Source organism: Aedes aegypti, chromosome 2, assembly GCF_002204515.2.
Source record: "Aedes aegypti strain LVP_AGWG chromosome 2, AaegL5.0 Primary Assembly, whole genome shotgun sequence".
Taxonomy (NCBI): Eukaryota; Metazoa; Arthropoda; class Insecta; order Diptera; family Culicidae; genus Aedes; species Aedes aegypti.
The window spans coordinates 300107390-300126192 of NC_035108.1; the positions used below are offsets into that span (position 1 = coordinate 300107390).

Sequence of the window (18803 nt, forward strand, 5' to 3'; positions counted from 1 at the left end):
GACAATATGTTTGCATCTTTTTCGATTTTCCATACAAAATAATCAATTTTGGTAGCCTAGATCTCACCTAGATCGATTGTAATGGAATTTTCACAGTACGTCAGACATAACCTGATTTTTAACATATATGTTTCCAATCAGGTTTCAAAAGTATAAACCTATAAATAATTTCAATGAAGTAAATTTTCTGGTGAAAAATTATAAACGATTTATCTGAAAATATGAATGCCCTACACACAAACTGTCTTCGGCAAACTTGTTCATTTCAGCTAAATCGACAATTTTGCTGAAAATATCATAATGCTATTCCTCCATATCTTTATCCCCTCTACCGGTAGCTTCATTTTTTTACCGCTAAAAAAATATTTGAATCGCGATAACTTTTTTGTTTCTCGATATTTTTGCACATTTTTTTCACAAAATCTCAAAAAACTCTTCTAGTTTAAGAATCCGTGTCAATGTAAATTATTTGATCTAGTTTTGATATTCCGATGTTCCTTGTGGGACCGAAATTTTCCATGTAAATGTATTTGGCGACCATTTTGTTTTCGGTAAATTTAACAAAAAAATAAAATGTGAACTATACAATGCCAGGTAATAAGGGGCTACTCTGAAAAAATCATGCAAATCGGTTCAGTATTCTTGGAGAAATCTGAAACTTACGATATGAAGTTTTTTGAAGATTTCGAGATCTTTATTTTTCCTGAGTGGTACCAAAAACATAAATGCTCATTATTCAAAGATGGCTGCACCAAATTGTTTCATTTTTTCACAACATACTTGCATTTATGTATCATTCCAAGGAGTGAATATCCGAATACGATAAAAAATCTGCAGGTTGAGATATTAACGTGGGTTATGGCTACGCGTCGGTCCCCCAAGGAATTTTGGAATATCTCCGGATCCAAATGACCAATTATCACTATCGACATATTTTAAAACAACATAAGTTTTTTGAGATCCTGTGAAAAAATGGTGCAAAAATATCGAGAAACAAAAAAGTTATCGCGATTTGAATATTTGCTTAGCGGTAAAAATGAAGCTGCCGGTATAGGGGTTAAAGTATGTGTTAATTGAAATTTGTCGAAATTACACTTCACTCAAACCGTTATTGCTATTGAACAAATCACTGGAATATCCGCATTGAAATTCAAGTTAACGTCGTCGTGGGTGAGATTGGGTGAAAAACGCATATGTCCATGTTGATTGCTCGATAACTTTCGTAATTCGACTTGAAATATTATTTTCAGTAAGGGAATTTAAGTAATTACGAATGATGAAAAAAATTGAAATCCGTTTGATTTCAACTGATCTAAATGTTTGAAAATTGATCCTTTCTCATGACTTTGCTTTATTTCCAGAATAAAAATTTACAATAAAATTAATTGTTGAGATTACCAATGGTGAACAATAAAGTATATAATTCATTCATTTGACCACAGTTTGATCAAAATTCGTGACCCGGTCTACGTACTTTACATACATTTGGCGTGAAATGATCCGAATTCATTGTCTAGATAATCCTCTTAACCCCCGAATGATCTTTGTTCCAGCACTCTCGATACCAAGTCGGGTAGCCCTTATTCCCATCGGAAGCACTGGCGCCGAGTGCAGCAGCAGTTCCTGGAGCAGCAGCAGGGCCGCATGACGCGGCCCGTTAGCATCGTAAACTACAACCGACAGGAGTCATATGACATGTTCAATGTACCGGGCAGCCCGTACCACATACGAAAGCCTATGCCAGCGTGGGAGAAGAGTCGATTATGGTAAACGAGATTAAACGAATATACTTAGTTCAAGGCATGATTGCCCAGTTGCTTGGTCATTGCACAAGTAATAATACTAGGCAACACTGGCTCACGCACTTTGACCGTTTGCAATGGATTCAATAAATTTAGGCCCACTGATTTCGTATCTGTTTTTGTAACACGTGCAGTTAAAAATAATCCCTGAGGAAGACACAATACCCGTGGCAAAACGTTGGGTTAAAATAAAACTCGTTTTAATCATTCCAAAAGTCTTGGACCAAGACTACGTAGCCGTAAATTCCACAATTTAAAGATACCGTCGATTGCTCCACAAATTTCAAGCCATGTTTTTTTTACAAATTTTATATTTTATGAAAATTAGCGTTTGTGTTCTACAACAACTGATTTATTACAATTCATGCTTAAAATGCATTTAATAGGCTTCAATTCAAAAACTGTACGAGCTACAAAAAATCTAAGAACATATTAAAAATCAGAGGACCAAAATGTTTCCTAGTGTTCTAATAAGTGCAAGCACGGTATCTAATTCCTCTTGTCTATATCTGCATGCCCCTCTCGACAGGGTAGAACAGCAACAGAAGCATCAGCAGCGCCGTCATAACGATGAAGATAACGATAACGACTGGATGAGCAGTCAAGAGTCTGGACTGAACCTGAACCACGACGATGACGATGAACATCATCATACACAAAAGCACCAGCATCATAATCATCGCTCCAATCGAGCCGGCATTTTCAGGGGGAGCCTCGCTAATGAAGGTATGTTCGCTCGGTGACGTACACATCTTATTCTCAGCTAACAGACGTTTCCTGTTATGTTCACACTCCCACGCAATGGCACACAGTGGTCCAGAAATGAAAAATCATGGCAAAAATGTGCATTTTTTATATTTTACTGTTTTTTGTCCAAAAGAAATGTTGTGGAACATGTATTATGGTCGCCAAGCTTATTTTACGCATTGTCACAATCTTTGGTTTTCATACAACAAAATTGATGTTTTTCATAAATGTTGATGCTCTTAATAATACCAAAAAACGAATGTTTAGGCAAGTTTAAGCAAGAGGATTGATCTCTAATCGATTCCTTAGACATATGAGAGCATTTGAAAAATGAAGCTGTCTTTTTTTTTATTTGACACAGTGTTTTGTAACCTTTCAAAAAAGTTACAATATTTTGTACCATAGCAATCAACCTATTGAATTAACTCCTCTTGTAAATAGCTTTTTGTAAATAGTTTTTGTATATACTTTGTATATATTTAATTTGTTAGTTGTTAGAATCTTTTTTCTTAAAATATATTGAATTTGTGGTCATAAAATAAAATAAATAAAATTAAATAGAATATGAAATAAATGAATTTAATCCCTATCCTTTCCTACCCCTTTTTCCTTGGTGTCAGATGCCCTTTACAATCCTATTTTAACTTGAATTTATAAACCTTTCCCAATATCCCCCTGACACCAAAGACCGTGTGCACCAACCATATTGTACGTTGGGTACACGTCATCGCAATATGAATCCCAGATCCAGAACATCATCTGGAATAAAAACCCCATGCATCGATGGATCGATCTCTTATTCGGTAACCAAATTTCAAAAATCAAGTAGTCCGTGATTTTATTCCCAACGTTTAATTTTATCGCACAGTGTAACGAAATAGTGAAATTAGTGACCACGTGAGCGTTATTGGTCAAGTCTACCCGGCATTGAAGCTTCTGTGTGACCGCCCGTTAGTGAAGCATCCACGTGTTAGGGAGAGTCGACCAAACGTTAGTGGGTGCAACTACCGAAGAGAAGGTATCGAGCGAGGCCACCCGCCAACCCAGCCTGCGTCGCATCATCAGCGGCAGCGAATTATCGTGGATACCCGAGCAGAAAAAGGTGTGTCCATTCCAAATTCCCCCTTTAATCATTCCTTTGTACATATCTATTGAATTCGAATAATTAAATTGTAAGACTTTATTGAATTAGAATATTATATATATATTTTTATGACCACATTCTCCCTTTTCCACTATCTTGATTGATTGTTCGACTGGTGCAAAAAGCTTGGGAAGTGAGTCCGCCCAAAAGTTCAATTTCTCCTGGATAGACCCTGAGGAGCAAGTGGCAAAGTATTAGAATAACCAATTTAAATCTGTAGAATAAACAATTAATTCCCCAATATTTATCAAATAATAAACATACAATTAACTAACAACTCTTTAAAGAATGTTCGAATCCTCTGAGCAGAATCTCAATAGAGAAACTTTAAAGTAGATGGAGTACCGTGTACCTTTTAATTCCGCTCCTAAATGCTTATCTTTGACAGATACGCGTATTTCGACTACCACTTGCAGTCTTCTTCAGTGTCAGTTACTCGTATCCACTGGATACAGGGGATACGAGTAACTGACACTGAAGAAGATTGCAAGTGGTAGTCGAAATACGCGTATCTGTCAAAGATAAGCATTTAGGAGCGGAATTAAAAGGTACACGGTACTCCATCTACTTTAAAGTTTCTCTAATTAACTAACAGTTTCAACTTGAAAACATGTTAAGAAATTGGATTTTTGTCATATTTTCAAAAAAACTGGACGTCTGTGCGATACGATCAGTAATGTCGCAATGAGGAAGATCTGGTTGCAGTCTTTCGGGACATATTTTGCTTCTCACTAATTGGATGTTTATCGTATATTATCGCAGATGTTCTCTCTAGAACAAACTGGACTTGATAGGAAACGAGTAGTATTTTCCAGAAGAAAAAAGCAACATTCTCTGACTACCGAGCATTAGTACAAGACAACAAGCAAGACGGTCAATTATTCACAGCTTGATGTTTTACAGTATGGCTTCGAGAGTATAGAACTTTCCCATTTTCTAACAAAGCTGTCCAATCTAATTGCTTGAGTTACCCTACCAGCATCCGAGTTTCGGAGAGTTGTCTGTAGGCTATAACGGTGCGAAAAGTCACGCAGAAGTTAGGGATGCTTATCAGCCCATGGGCAAACAGTGTACCCCATCGTTGTATCAAATATTTGAACATCTAGATTACCAACGATCACAGGCGGTTCTAGGGGGTACGATTACATTACATTCATTTTATTTGCGGGGGCCCAGATACCCATAGCGGAAAACTCGCAGCAATGCTGCAAGACGAATCTGAGGGTCGTGAATTTGTACTGATTTAAGATTTTTGCGTAATTGAAACTCTTTCGACTTCCCAAGGTATGAAGTATATTTGTACCTGCCACACTAATCTGAGAAGTAGGATTTGTCCCAGAAAGAAGAAGATTTGTTGACAGAATATCTTAGAATTCCATCAACCCCCATAATTGAATCTTAGAAACGCCTCTGATCGCGCTGGATAAAACAGAGCGATGAGAAGAAGGGACTACATCAGATTAAAGATACACGAACCGAAAATAATCAAATAAGGCAGTCATTCGTCAAGTGTCTCTCCGTCGTGCGTGCCCATTGCCATATGAGTGTGAGCTGCGTTCACACCACTTGAACACTAATTAGTTGACCGTCTGCTCAGTTGGTGATTGTAGTGACCCGTGACCCTTTCCGTAACACGAATTTTTCTTATCATTGCTGTTTTCACCAGATTTCGAAGATCGTCCCAATCTGCACCAGCAACCGCAGTCCGGTTTTCCAGTTATCCTGCAAAGTGTTCGAACCATGAGACACGTGCGGCACAGGTTGAGACGCGATCCCGAACACCAGGGAAGACGTGCCATCAGATCATCCCGGGTCATCAACAAGGCCGGCGAACGGAATGTTCTGTTTCTGAACCTACCGCAGAAGTCGGTTAGGTTTGTGAAGGATCTCGTCACTACGTTGGTAAGTGAGGGCCGGGTGAATAATGTCGCATTAAGTGTTATCTGCTCTGATATGATAAGCACATATTGTTAAGATTCAGTTTAAAACTTTACAGCACTTCATAAAATACTCTGAAGTCTAAATATCGAAATATTTTCCTGGTTTGCTATTTTTTCTGAAAAATATACTTTGATTACAGTGAAATCTTTAAGCCCTTTACTAGCAGCATCATCTATTTTGATGTTTGATTATTGGTCATCAAGACTGAATTTTCTGGATTTTTTTTATAGTTTGAGATAAAATACAGTATTTTCTCGAATATATCACGAATCATTTATTTTTTGATGCATTGAAGATGTTTTTCTTGCATTATGATTTTCATTGAAATCTTTTTGTTCAAAGCAGAACTTAAGTTAGTCAAATGTATAGCTATAGAAAGTCAAGTAGCAAGATATTGATTGTTTGAAGATTATCGTTTAATGTAAAATGTATCAAAAGTATAATTTAATAAGGCGAGACAACAATGAACAGTGATAAAATTGAAAAACTAATGTCGTGCAAAAATTTCGAGAAACGAAAAAGTTGACAATTTTAATAATATTTTGTAGTAAAAAATCAAGGTACCAGTAGAGGGGTTGATGTTTCAATTAATGACACTATTACGGGTCACCCACTTTTCTAAATTATTTTAATTTGAATTGCATGTCGAACAGAGTGACTAATAATCATAAATAGGTGATCCAATAGTGTGAGCAGTGTACTAAGCAGTACAAATGTACAATGTACAACTAAGTGTACCAATCATAATCAACGACACCAGTGAAACTTACGCCCATCGCTGTTGTTGGCAAAATGTCTTGAAAGTAGCAAAACACCCGTTGCTAAGGGTAACCAAAAATTACTGCAGAAAATGTTCTATTTCTCGCTGCATTTTCCGCATCTACAAGCTGTAATGACATTTCTGATTTCGATAATTCATGTATCCAACAAAGGCTACTTGATAAGATTTGCGCTTTTAATCGACTGTAGTGAGGTTAACCACGTGAGCTTCACGAAATTCAAGCCAACTACGCAACTGCGTAAATAGCCAGGTAAATAGTAGTACGGGATTACATTGAATAGGTCCTAGGACAGGACGTGACGTTCATTCATTCAGTCCAATAGAGGATGTTTTTTAAAAACCAGGTTATATTTAACACCAGTGGTTTTTTTTTAGAGAAAATTGACTCAATTACCATTATATTGCTCTCAATTGGCTTCGTTTTTGTACTTAGACCTGGCACGTCTTGTCTTAGGATCGGTCTGGTGTCATCACAGCACTCATTCGTCATATCAGGCGGCAGAATGTGTGCGGTGAAGACACCAAATCGATCAGACTTAATCCCGCACTTTTATTCGCAATTCCGCACTTCTAATCGCACTTATTATGTGCGCAATGCGCTATACTAAGTAAGATTAAGTTTTTGTTTCTAGAGCATTTTCCTTCAAGTGAAACATCTCATAAATGAAAGATGGCCGTCACAATGATCGATTTATTGGCAGAGTTGCTCGTTGTCACTATCAACGCTCAAAATTTGTTGATTTGTACAGGTCGATACAATTCGGAACATTCTATATCACATCAACATCATGTTGTCTACTCCATCTCAGTATCACCAGTACCATTGATAGCGATAGACCATGGATATCACTGATGGGCTAAGTTGAGCCTTAAATTAAGCAAATAAAAGGGCAATTTATCTGTACGATATTTTTGACAGTGCCGCAGATGGATTAAAACTATGTGTTAAGGGGACCAGATAGCCGTAGCGGTAAACGCGCAGCTATTCAGCAAGACCAAGCTAAGGGTCGTGGGTTCGAATCCCACCGGTCGAGGATCTTTTCGGGTTGGAAATTTTCTCAACTTCCCAGGGCATAGGGTATTTTTCGTACAAGTAGAAGTGCGCATAAGAACACTAAGCTGAGACGCAGGCTCTGTCCCAGTGGGGACGTAACGCCAGAAAGAAGAAGAAGAAGCTTGGATAATTACCACGTAATCACTCATTCTGCGGTGGTTATGATATTGATAGTTTTAGTACATAAGCTATCAGTTGACATGACTGATATTAAGCAACTCTGTTTATTTGTTCGTATTTTTAGACCCAATTACAATTTTTTAATTAAAGTTTTTGGGACCCTCCAAATGTACCCACATTGCTGTAAATAATTAATATATAGTGGAAAGAATAATATTTTAGGAGTAATTCTTTGAATTATCTAAGATAAAATTCTACGAAGATCCACGGACAAACAGACGTAACACTTAGAACAAATCGCGATCAAAATCATAGTCGCGAGAACATGTACGCCCAATGCTAAAATGGTTGTGTTTGGCCGATTGGCCAACAGATTACGGTAGTGTGTGAACGTCAAACACGAACAAAAATTAAGCAAGCGCTGCGGATGGTCGACTGAGCAACTTCCATATATTCAAATCGATCGGTAAAAAGGGAGTCGATGGAAGCGATGAGAATGTGACGTATATTTGTCTGTGGGAGATCTTTTGATCACCTTAGAAAATCTCAATGTAACTTGATGTTTTGTAACTATTGGTAAGTCAGAGTGAAGCCATTCTGAGACTCTCTGAAACATTAACATTCACAACTACCGAAAAGCTAAACATCTCATATACTTTGCAATTGGATTAAATGGACAAATTGATGTGAAGTTTTGCGAAAAAAAAGTTACACGTCTTCTCAGTGAGAATCGAACCCACGACTCCCTGATCTCTAGTTAGGGCGCGTTACCCCTACGCCATGAGAGGACTCATGGACGCAGAAGTTAACCTGAATTCGAGTTCAGCTCAATAATCACGTGGTCCTTTTTCGCAAAGTGCACCTCTTTCGAAAGAATAAGATGCCCATCCAAACACAACGCTTTCTACACTCTACTCTGTATGGGAAAGTTTTCACTAGAAATATTTTAAAATATGCCGTCAAAAAGTTCCCAATTTGAAAGATGATTTTTTTTAAGATTTTATATGGCAATTAGTGCGTTAAATTAATGACTCGACTATTCTAATTGTGTTTTTCAAGAGCTGTCCGGAGTTCGAATCAAAGTGTCCGGAATATGATACAAAAGTGTGATTGTGTCCGGAATAAAAATGATGAAGAGGCCGAACATTCTTATCGATTGAAATGAATTATAGATGTGGAATCCAAATCTTCACCCACCATTTAAGTGTTCGCAAGGCCTAATTACGCTATTAAGTTTTGTACAGAACGATTCAATTTATATGTGTTTCGATTAGTTGTGCTTCACCGAAGCATTAAATGTCCGTAATATGAATCAAAATGGTATATGGAGCCCCAGAAAAAGTAATCTCTAAAGATAAGTGTTGATATTCTCACACTTAAATCTCAATCATTAAGTTCTGCCGCGAGAGCAAATTCATTCAGCTTGGCAAAACTCATGCCAAAACTCAATGTTATTATTTACATTAGAAAGATTGGTTATATTTCTAGCAGAAAACAAAGAAGTTCTTTGCGTGAAAAGAACTGGGCAAATACAAGCGAATGGGTTAAACAAATGAGCCAATCAATGTAGGGTTACCAGACGTACTCTTTTTAGAGTACATGTACTCTATTTTGCCTCAAAAATGTGTGTACTATTCTTTTTGCTTAATTGGCTCAAGTGTACTCTTTTCTAGTTATTACTGACAATCGCCGAACAAGTCAAATATTTTTTTGGAAAAACCAGGTGTTTCCCATGAAAACAGGATATTCAACGATTTTCATTAAATAGTAGCTGAATCGGATTGAAAAGATTAGCTCAAAAATAATTAGAAAGTATTCATATGTTCCTATAGCTCAACTTAATATAGAAATAAGGTACCTAGCGGTAAAACTATTGATAAAATTAACTTACTATTGATTTAAAGTTTATAGTTTATTATTAAATTTTGATTTGGATTTCAACGATTTAGAACAACTTTTATTCATGTACTTTAACATCGTAAACCAATGGTACATTGGTTGAACAAATGGATTGGTTTAACTTTAAAATATAGTGTCTTAAAAATTAAAACAAACTTTTAAATTAATCAAACTTGCATCTTTAATAGGCTTGAACTTTTTTTTAGAAACACATAAATGAATAACAATGCTTGAGATTATTTTCAGATCCAAGGTTTAAAAAATCGCTGTTTCTGGTTCTAGTTTCCTGTACAAACAAATATTGTTCTACATTTGCTAAGGAACATTCTTGCTAAGTACTAGAAAAATATTTGTTAGACTATAATATTGCCAAATCTAGATCGGCTTTCTGTATGATATGCGTCATTATAATAAATATATAATTCACTCAGAATCAATGTCCAGTATAGTAAGCAAGCATATTATAGGATAAGTGAATGAAATCAAGATTAAATAACGTGAAATCTTTAATGAAAACGTAAGACAAACTTAACTGTGAATGTGGGAAAATTGGCTGTGAATGTGAATCTGACATTTTCCATTTTTTTCGAAATTGCACGCTCGTCAATAAAGTTAAGGCTTTAAGGCTAATCGTACTCTTTAGTTCTCTTTTCCAGAGGTCAAAATTGTACTCTTTCCGGTGAGAGCAAATATGGTAACCCAAAACCAATGTATGATTCAGCTTCAATTCAAGCGTGATAAATCTCAAGCATAAGATATGAGAATTTGACGTTTTTGCAATGCTGCTAAAGATATATCTTAAGGATACATCAAGAAAAAAGTTTGATAAAATTTGGAGAAATTCCGAGTGTAATTCCTGAACAAATGCAAAAGAAAATGTTTAAAGGCATCTTTGCAGCAAATGTTAAGGCCCAAACGTAATGATAGCGAAACGGCAACGGAAAGCGGAACCGATTCGCCAGCATGAACTATAAAATGCTTGTCGATTCAGAGTTGGTTCACTTGCATTCGTTGACAGCTCAGTCGAGATGGTGTGATTCTTGCTGGCAAACCGCATCCGCAGTCCGTCGCCGTTCCGCTATCATTGCGTTTGGGCCTTTAGTATTTATGCATTAGCTCATTAGCCCAGATCTCAAACATTGGACTAACATGGAAAAAGCGCGTAACTGATTAAAACACATTTTCGCATTTCATCAAAAGTGACACAAAAATGAAAAATGAATATTTAGTGCAAAGAAAACTGTGGCCCTTTTTCCATGTTTGTCAGGAAAGGTCGAAAGTACACAACAAAAGAAAACTAGCGATTTTCCCCAAGCCTGCCTTGATTGTTGTTGGCAAGCTGGAGTTATCTTGCAGTTCAAACAAACATTGTTCTATATTTCGTGTGTAGTATCTGTGCCTCCCTCCAGGAAATTACTATGGAAAAGACAAACCTTTTGTATTAAGTCCTCTAACTGCTCGTAACAATAATTTATGGAAAAGTGAACAAACTCTACTAATGTGAAATCTTCCCAGCTACAACTTTGCAGAAGACCACATTTTGATGGGACGTAAGGATAATTGGTTATTATTCACAACAAAGTTTAAATCATGCTGAGATGATCATTCAATTACTTCCAGAGCAACACTGCTGTTTTGCTGTAGAATATAGTAGCCTGGATTACTTTGATCTATTCTACCCGTAAGGAGCACCACTGTTGCCTGCCGAGCAGTTTGTTAAGCATGCAAAATGCAAACCCAGTTTTTGATCAAGAATAGCAATTTATCCATAAGTCCTATAAAAATGGGGTCTTCAGCTAAGTTGTTGCTGGAAGGATTTCACATGAGCAGAGGTTGTTCACTTTTCCATAAAATATTATGTCGAAGAGATAGAGGCTTGAACACAAAAAGTTGGCCTTTTTCCATATGGAATATCCCAACTAACAATTCAGAGCCACAAACAAGCATGCATGTTTAATTATTGTTCAATAATGGTAATGGCAGCTGAATAAAAAATTTGCTCTATAAAGAGCTGAGAAAGTGCTTTTTTAACACAAACTTAGATCAATGTTCAACGTTATGCATTAGAATGAACAAAAGTTGAATCGCCACTTATTAAACGTTTCCAGAGGTTCTCACTCGACTAGTCAAGATTGTTCTACAAATGAGCTGAACAAGACATGTTTCCCCCAATTAAAAAGCCAATATTCCACTAAACAAATGTATATGTATAAAAGGATATTCAGAAGACGAACTAACGTTTAACTTGCGTCGCACTTCAGCTATTCCCACATGTTTAACATAAGCATGAATAAGAGCTGAATAAGTATCTTATAAAATCCTAATTCAGCTTCAGTATATTATAAGAACAGTTGATCCAATAGAGGCCAAAATGACGATTAACAAACACATTGTTCAGCAATAAATAAACCTTGTAAAAGCGATCACACTATATCTAAATTTCATGAAATGGACAAAATATCCGAAATTCGTGTTGAGTTCCGAATGCGTTTCAAAGCTCATGAATAGACCATTTCCGTCAGACCTTACCCCCTATTTTTATATTTTTCTTCGAAAGACGATTATTTTTAATGATTATTGACGCTTTCAGATCTAATTTATATGCACTCCTGATTTTATTGTAAATTTTTGAAAATTCGAGAATTTACCACATTTTGAGTAGTGTGGCACAGTTGTTTCAACCCTGTGGGTAAACAAAGTGGAGATTTTCCCACAACTTTCAAAACCCCTGCGCTGAGTGTTTGTAGATATGACGAAATGTCAATGTCAAATCAAGCACACGAGACGACACGACAAAATGGAGAAATCTGAGAGAAATCTGAGGTCCGATGGGCAAGCTTCGTTGTAAATGAAGCCCATCCTTTACTATTGGACCGTTTGCAGATTTTTCGGGGAGACCTACGAGAGCGGTAAAATGGGGAAGTATGTATAATCCATTGGTCATATGGTTCCGGAACAGCTTGACGACATAAGCAGCAGATATCAAACGGTAGGGTAAACAGGTATAGGCCCCCCTAAGGAAAAACTGCTCTATCGCAGTGGCAAATCCATTACTTATACAGTTTTTGGTGTCAAAGTGTTATTTACTTAGTTAATCATGCTTTGCATGCAACTTTCTCTTGCCAGGTAGCTTCTAAAGCGAGTACAAGACGTTATCTGCAAACGGTCCAATTCTTGACGTTTCAAAACAAACCGGCCAATATGCCCCTCTTGTAGAAAACGTTCCGCAGCGTTGCAGAAATGCTTCCAAGGAGAATTCCATCACTTGCTAAGCTTAAAACGGTCTATTAGCAGTCGTCTTCCGGTAAAAGTTTTTGTTATAAGTACAATAGTAAAGGATGGGCTTCATTTACAACGAAGCTTGCCCATCGGACCACAGATTTCTCTCAGATTTCTCCATTTTGTCGTGTCGTCTCGTGTGCTTGATTTGACATTGACATTTCGTCATATCTACAAACACTCAGCGCAGGGGTTTTGAAAGTTGTGGGAAAATCTCCACTTTGTTTACCCACAGGGTTGAAACAACTGTGCCGCACTACTCAAAATTGGTAAATTCTCGAATTTTCAAAAATTTACAATAAAATCAGGAGTGCATATAAATTAGATCTGAAAGCGTCAATAATCATTAAAAATAATCGTCTTTCGAAGAAAAATATAAAAATAGGGGGTAAGGTCTGACCGAAATGGTCTATTATGCTTTCTTAAAACTTTTGAAATAGCTGTTCAGAAAATAAACATGGTCAGTCTCCAGAAATGCAGAATTATTGTGAAAAACAAAAATAATCATTTAAGCTAAGTATTCCGAGTAGTAGCAAAGTACTGACAAACAAAGCGTGATATTGACTTGATTGATATAAGAGATAAAATATCTGAAGACAATATCAAAATTTTGTTCCTGGAACTTCTAAACCTATGAAAAATTTGATGTACGCAGATCTAATGAATAGCTCGCAGCTATTGGTAAAATCTTGCAGAATCTAAATATGACATGCCAATTTTGTACTAGTAGTTTATTTTAGATATCATTTCCAGATATTAGATCCAGACTATATGTTAGATCCAGATAGATATATTTTTATCATACAGTCGCCTCTCCACATCTCGATATCGAAGGGACCATCGAGATAGGGAGAGATCGAGACATAGAACAATTTTTTAATGAATACTAGATTGAAAATCACTCCGTAACTAGGAAAACTGAAAACAAACAGACGTCATATCGTCTTCGCAAATTGTTTTGAATCCATAAAATCTAGTCTAGTAACCTTTGATAATGGGCATATCGACATACGGAAAGAAAATCGAGAACGAAAATCACATCGAGATAGGTAGATATCGAAATAAGGAGGATATCGAGATATGGAGAGTGAAAATGTATGCAGAATGAAGGGATCGAACAAATCATCGACGTAGGGAGAGATATCGAGATGTAGAACATCGAGATGTGGAGAGTCGACTGTATATCTATCAAGTTAATATCACTTTTAGCTATCCATATTATATTTTCTATTGCTAAGCTTTTTTCGCCTGCTCGGGATGTTTTTCCGTACAAGAAAAATGAAAATTTCATTGACAGAATTGATTAAATAAATTTCTATAGCCAGCTACATTTGAAATGACATTTCTTCACAACTAAATAAATACTGCGCTCTAAGAAAAATGATTTACTTGGCCATTTCCGAAAATAAAAATCGCATCAAGATATTCGAATATTTTTTATTCAGGTGGGGTCTGAGGACTAACCCTTCAAATGATTCAAATATATTCATACAGAGAACTTTTACTTCAATGCATCTGTAATAGGTTTATGAAAAATACAAATAAAAAAAATTAAACTATAATTTATTAAATTATTTAAGTTAATTAATCAGTTTTGAACAAACTAAAACTTATTATGAAATTAGATTAATCATTTCAGACTGTTTTTACTTTGTGTATATAAACATTATTTTGACCAACATCGACATAAATTTTCTCACTGTGCGCTAAAAATAGCCGACTGTACTCAGCTTGGATCAGCACTTAACAGCAGCTGAATAATATGCTTGTTCAGCTGTAGATTAGCGTACCATGTGTTGATTAGACGTTGTCGAATAGAAGCTCGAACATGGTCAATATTCAGCTATGAGAAGTTTATATTTTGCACTGGACGGTATAATCATCAATTCTAGGATGGCGCAGATGGCAAGGCATACCGCTGACGATTGGAAGGTCTCGAATTTGAATCCAGTATACAGGCGATTTTTAAATAAGATTGTTATACTATCATAATAATAGTGCATACTACATTTATAAAGTGCCTAGAAAAATATTTTTTTGTTTTTATTAGTCATTAATTATTTTTAGACCAGCCGTATAAAAGCTGACTAAATGCTTGTAAAACGTTTTTAAAGCTGAAAAATAAAGTTGGTATTCAACGACATGCTTTAAAGTTTCTCCAAATTTGTGTGAACAATGCTTTAACAAAGGTTGGCCATGGAAATAATTAAAATGTTATAAAACATGATGCTGGATAAAACTGCCAAAATGGTGTTTGTTAAATGAGTGAATGTTAGTTGGGATAGTAATCTCCATATAAGCTTCAAATGGCTTGTGCACAGTCAAATTTCTTCCGAATCATTTCAAACTTTGGGAGGATGCTATTTACCATAATATAAATCGTTTAAGCATAGGGGAGCTAACATTTCAATATTTGCATCACTCTAATGTACGTATAACGAAATCACCTTTTGCATTTGTGTAAAGTTTCACTTCCGGCATCTTACGAAAAGGCCTTTTATACACACAAAAGACGAGGAGATATACGTGCATATTTTATAACATATATTGCGAGTGTGTAGATTTTTTTTGTGTACTTATCTGTACTCTTATGCGACTTAATTTATGACAACAAAGTTGATTTGACAACTACTACGGTTTGATCCGACTCACTTTGTACGAGTATATGGGACGAAACGAAATGAAAGTTGTCTGGAATGTCCGACATAGTTGACCATTTCATAAAAAAGGAACAAAAAATGTGCATAATGATCGTTTTGCGTAAAATTCATAGAAGAACTTTTAAGGTCGCTTGAGAGGATTTTGTTTCTTGATATTGTTGTGATGAATGTCTAGAAAGTATTTTGAGGGAATCCGGTGAGATTACCGAAAGAGTTCTGAGGAAAATTTTGAGACCATCCGCATGTAAATCATGAGAAGATTTTGTAGAGAATTTTGGGATGATTCTGATGAGTATCTTGAGAGGAGTCTGATGAGAATCCTGATAAAATTATCATGAGAATTCTGGTGAGCATTGTGATGAGAAACTTTGGAGGGCTCTGATGAGAATCTTGAGAGGATTCAAATATGATTCTAGAGAAATTCTGATGAGAATCCTGAGAATATTTTGATGAGAATCCTAAGAAGAATCTGATGAATATACTGAAATTATTCTCAATATAATCTCAATTCTGAAAGGAAGGTTTCGGATGAGAATCCTGAGAGGATTTTGATGATAACTCCGAGAGGATTCAGATGAGAACTATGGGAGGGTTCTGATGAGAATCCTAAGAGGATTCTGATTAAAACCCTGAGTGGATTCTGATGAGAATACTGGCAGAATTTGGATGAGAATCCTGGTGAGAATTATGACGAGAAACCTGAGAGGATTCTGATGATAACCTTGAGAGGATTCTCATGATTCCTGAGAATATTCTGATGAGAACCCTGAAAGGATTTTGATAAATATCCTGAAATCGAAGACAACTCTGATAGGAGAATCATGTACGAAGTCTTAGAATTTTTTATCGAGGTCTTGAGAAAAGTTCGACAAATTCGTAGTGAAATTATATTAGGTTTCTTATGATATATCTAGAAGATGTGCGAGAATGATCCTTGGCAGGCCCTAAGAACATTCTTGATGAATTTTAGGTTGTTGTTTGATGAGGGGGACTTTAACCCGAGGGTCATTCGTTAAATTTTAGGTGAACTTGGAAAACGGCACTATTGTCTTAAGTATAGCATGCTCTTCTTATGAAAATTTGACTTCATCTAGGAGAATTATTGTTAAAACATATGTAATTTATAATGAAGTTGCCACCTATATCTACAATTACGGTTACTTAGGATTGTTCTTCATAAACTTTTTTGGAGGAACTGATCTAATTAGTCTTTTTATCCGCTTCAAACAGGTGGAAGAACAATGGCGCTACACGCTCACCGCATTCATGTTGAGCTTCTTTAGCAGCTGGATCTTGTTTGCCATCCTCTGGTACCTAGTGGCATATGCCCATGGGGATCTTATCTTCGATCCGGAAACGGGTGAACGACTTGGCGATGGGGCTATGCCATGCGTGGAAGGTGCCACAACCTTTGCCGGGTTCTTGCTGTTCAGCATCGAAACCCAAGTGTCCACCGGATATGGTGCCAAAGTACCAACGGAGGAATGTCCAGAGGCGATGTTCCTTCTGATTGTACAGATCGTGATTGGCCTAGTGATAGACGCCGCCATGGTGGGAATCGTGTACGCAAAGATGGTGCGGCCACCGAAAAAGATCTCAGATATGAAGTTCAGCAAAAAGGCCGTTATATGCCAGCGGGATGGCAAGCTGTGCTTCGTGTTCCGGCTTTGTGACGTTAAACAACAGCATGCCATCGAAACTAAGGTGACCGCGGTTCTGCTGGAACAACGACGCTCTTTGGAAGGGGAGGTCATTGAAAAGAACGAATCCTTCATGAAGTTGGAGAATAACGGTCGCATTCTGCTAATGTGGCCCATAACGGTTTGCCATGTGATAGACAGCGAGAGTCCACTATTTGATATCTCAGCAAAAGATCTTCTAGAAAAGAAGTTTGAAATTGTGATAACGCTAACCGGTGGCACAATGACGACTGGACAAGTCACGGAAGCAAGGACGTCCTATGTGCCCGGAGAAATCTACTGGGGTCACCGCTTCCAGAACATAATCATGTATGATAGGGCTCATGAGCACTACGTGGCTCATAATGAGCATATGGACGTCCTCGAACCAGTGGACACACCTCTATGCAGTGCCCGACGTTTGGAAGAAGTGCTTAAGGAAGTGAAACAATTTATGGAGCATGATAGAGAGCGGGAGTTTGACGACCTAGAGATCAAACCGGAGCCTACCAGGCAACAAGAAGATGAGGTTAGAAACACCAAAATTGTGATGGATTACCAGGTTTATTCATTATTTCATTCTTCACAGGATAGCGACTCAGACGGTGGTCTGCGGATGGAACAACTCAAGTCATCTTGCTCTTCTCCCAAGGAGGAAACCAACTCGAATCAACCAGCACGTGTAGAAACATTTCCTGTTTCAAAATAAATTAAAATATAAAATTTCTCACAACTAGCAGTAATTAAAGATATTATTTGGATTATATATAATGTAATAATACCAAACTTTTCGACGACATAGTTTGACTTCCATGATCTTCAAAATATAGAATTTATCAAATTCAATATATTTCTTTTTATTGTGTATTTCTTTCACTACTGGACTGCGAAGTGCGGCCTCATAAGTGTGAAAGTGTGAATAAAAGTGCGGGATTGCATTGCATCCTGTTGGTGTCTTCAGAGCACTAATTCTTTGATTTACGAAGAATAAGTCCCCCAAAGACACCTACCCGATTTGATGCAATTGCGCACTTTTATTAGCGTTTCCACACTTGTAATAGTGTCTGCGATAGTCCAGTAGTGAAAGAAATGCGCAATATCTATTCTTCCTACGATACATAATGTGTTATGTCAACCAAATATTTCTAAATTGCAAGTTCTAGACAATTCCAGCTTAAGGAATTTTGCTGTCATAAGCTTTGAAGTTTTGAAATTTACGACGAAACACGTATATGCTGTCAAATGTACAAATTTAAATTGAAACTACGTAACTACGCTCCGGTGGGTATCAAACACAATTTCGTTAATCGAAGATCGGTCGCCAATTGGCGGAAATAAGGTCATTCCCAAAATTACGGGACAAATTGAGCATTTTCAATAAAACGACGGGACAGCCAATCGAGGTCGTGAAAACGGTACTGTCCCGTTAAATACGGGACGTATGGTCAGCCTATGGAAGGTTTCTGATGAGTATCCTGAGAGGATTCTGATGATAACTACTTACTTATTTGGCTTTACATCAATTATCTTGATAAAGCCTCGCCAACAATATTTCGCCAATTCCCTCGGTTCATGGCCGCTTCTCTCCATCCTCGACTGTGACCCACGCTCTCCAGGTCCTGGTGTACCTGGTCAATCCACCTAGCTCGCTGCGCCCCACGCCTTCTTGTTCCGACCGGATTCGTGGCGAACACCAT

At 37.0% G+C, this 18803-nt stretch overlaps 1 protein-coding gene and 1 long non-coding RNA gene across 3 annotated transcripts; both read left to right on the top strand.

The window, feature by feature from the left end:
• Positions 1 to 1525: 1525 nt before the first annotated feature.
• LOC5571654 (ATP-sensitive inward rectifier potassium channel 11) lies at positions 1526 to 17892 on the top strand. Of its 2 annotated transcripts, none has more exons than XM_021845506.1 (5): positions 1526 to 1766; positions 2332 to 2528; positions 5360 to 5595; positions 16658 to 17635; positions 17696 to 17892. In XM_021845506.1, the coding sequence occupies exons 1-5, from the start codon at positions 1645 to 1647 to the stop codon at positions 17813 to 17815; spliced, it is 1653 nt and encodes a 550-aa protein (XP_021701198.1). In that variant the 5' UTR covers positions 1526 to 1644; the 3' UTR covers positions 17816 to 17892. The 2 variants fall into 2 exon arrangements, with proteins under 2 accessions (XP_021701198.1, XP_021701200.1); XM_021845508.1 differs by having other exon boundaries at positions 1632 to 1766; positions 2337 to 2528.
• LOC110676682 lies at positions 2535 to 3743 on the top strand. Its single transcript, XR_002500622.1, has 2 exons — positions 2535 to 3352; positions 3418 to 3743. It is a non-coding gene; the product is annotated as an uncharacterized LOC110676682 (long non-coding RNA).
• Positions 17893 to 18803: the final 911 nt, after the last annotated feature.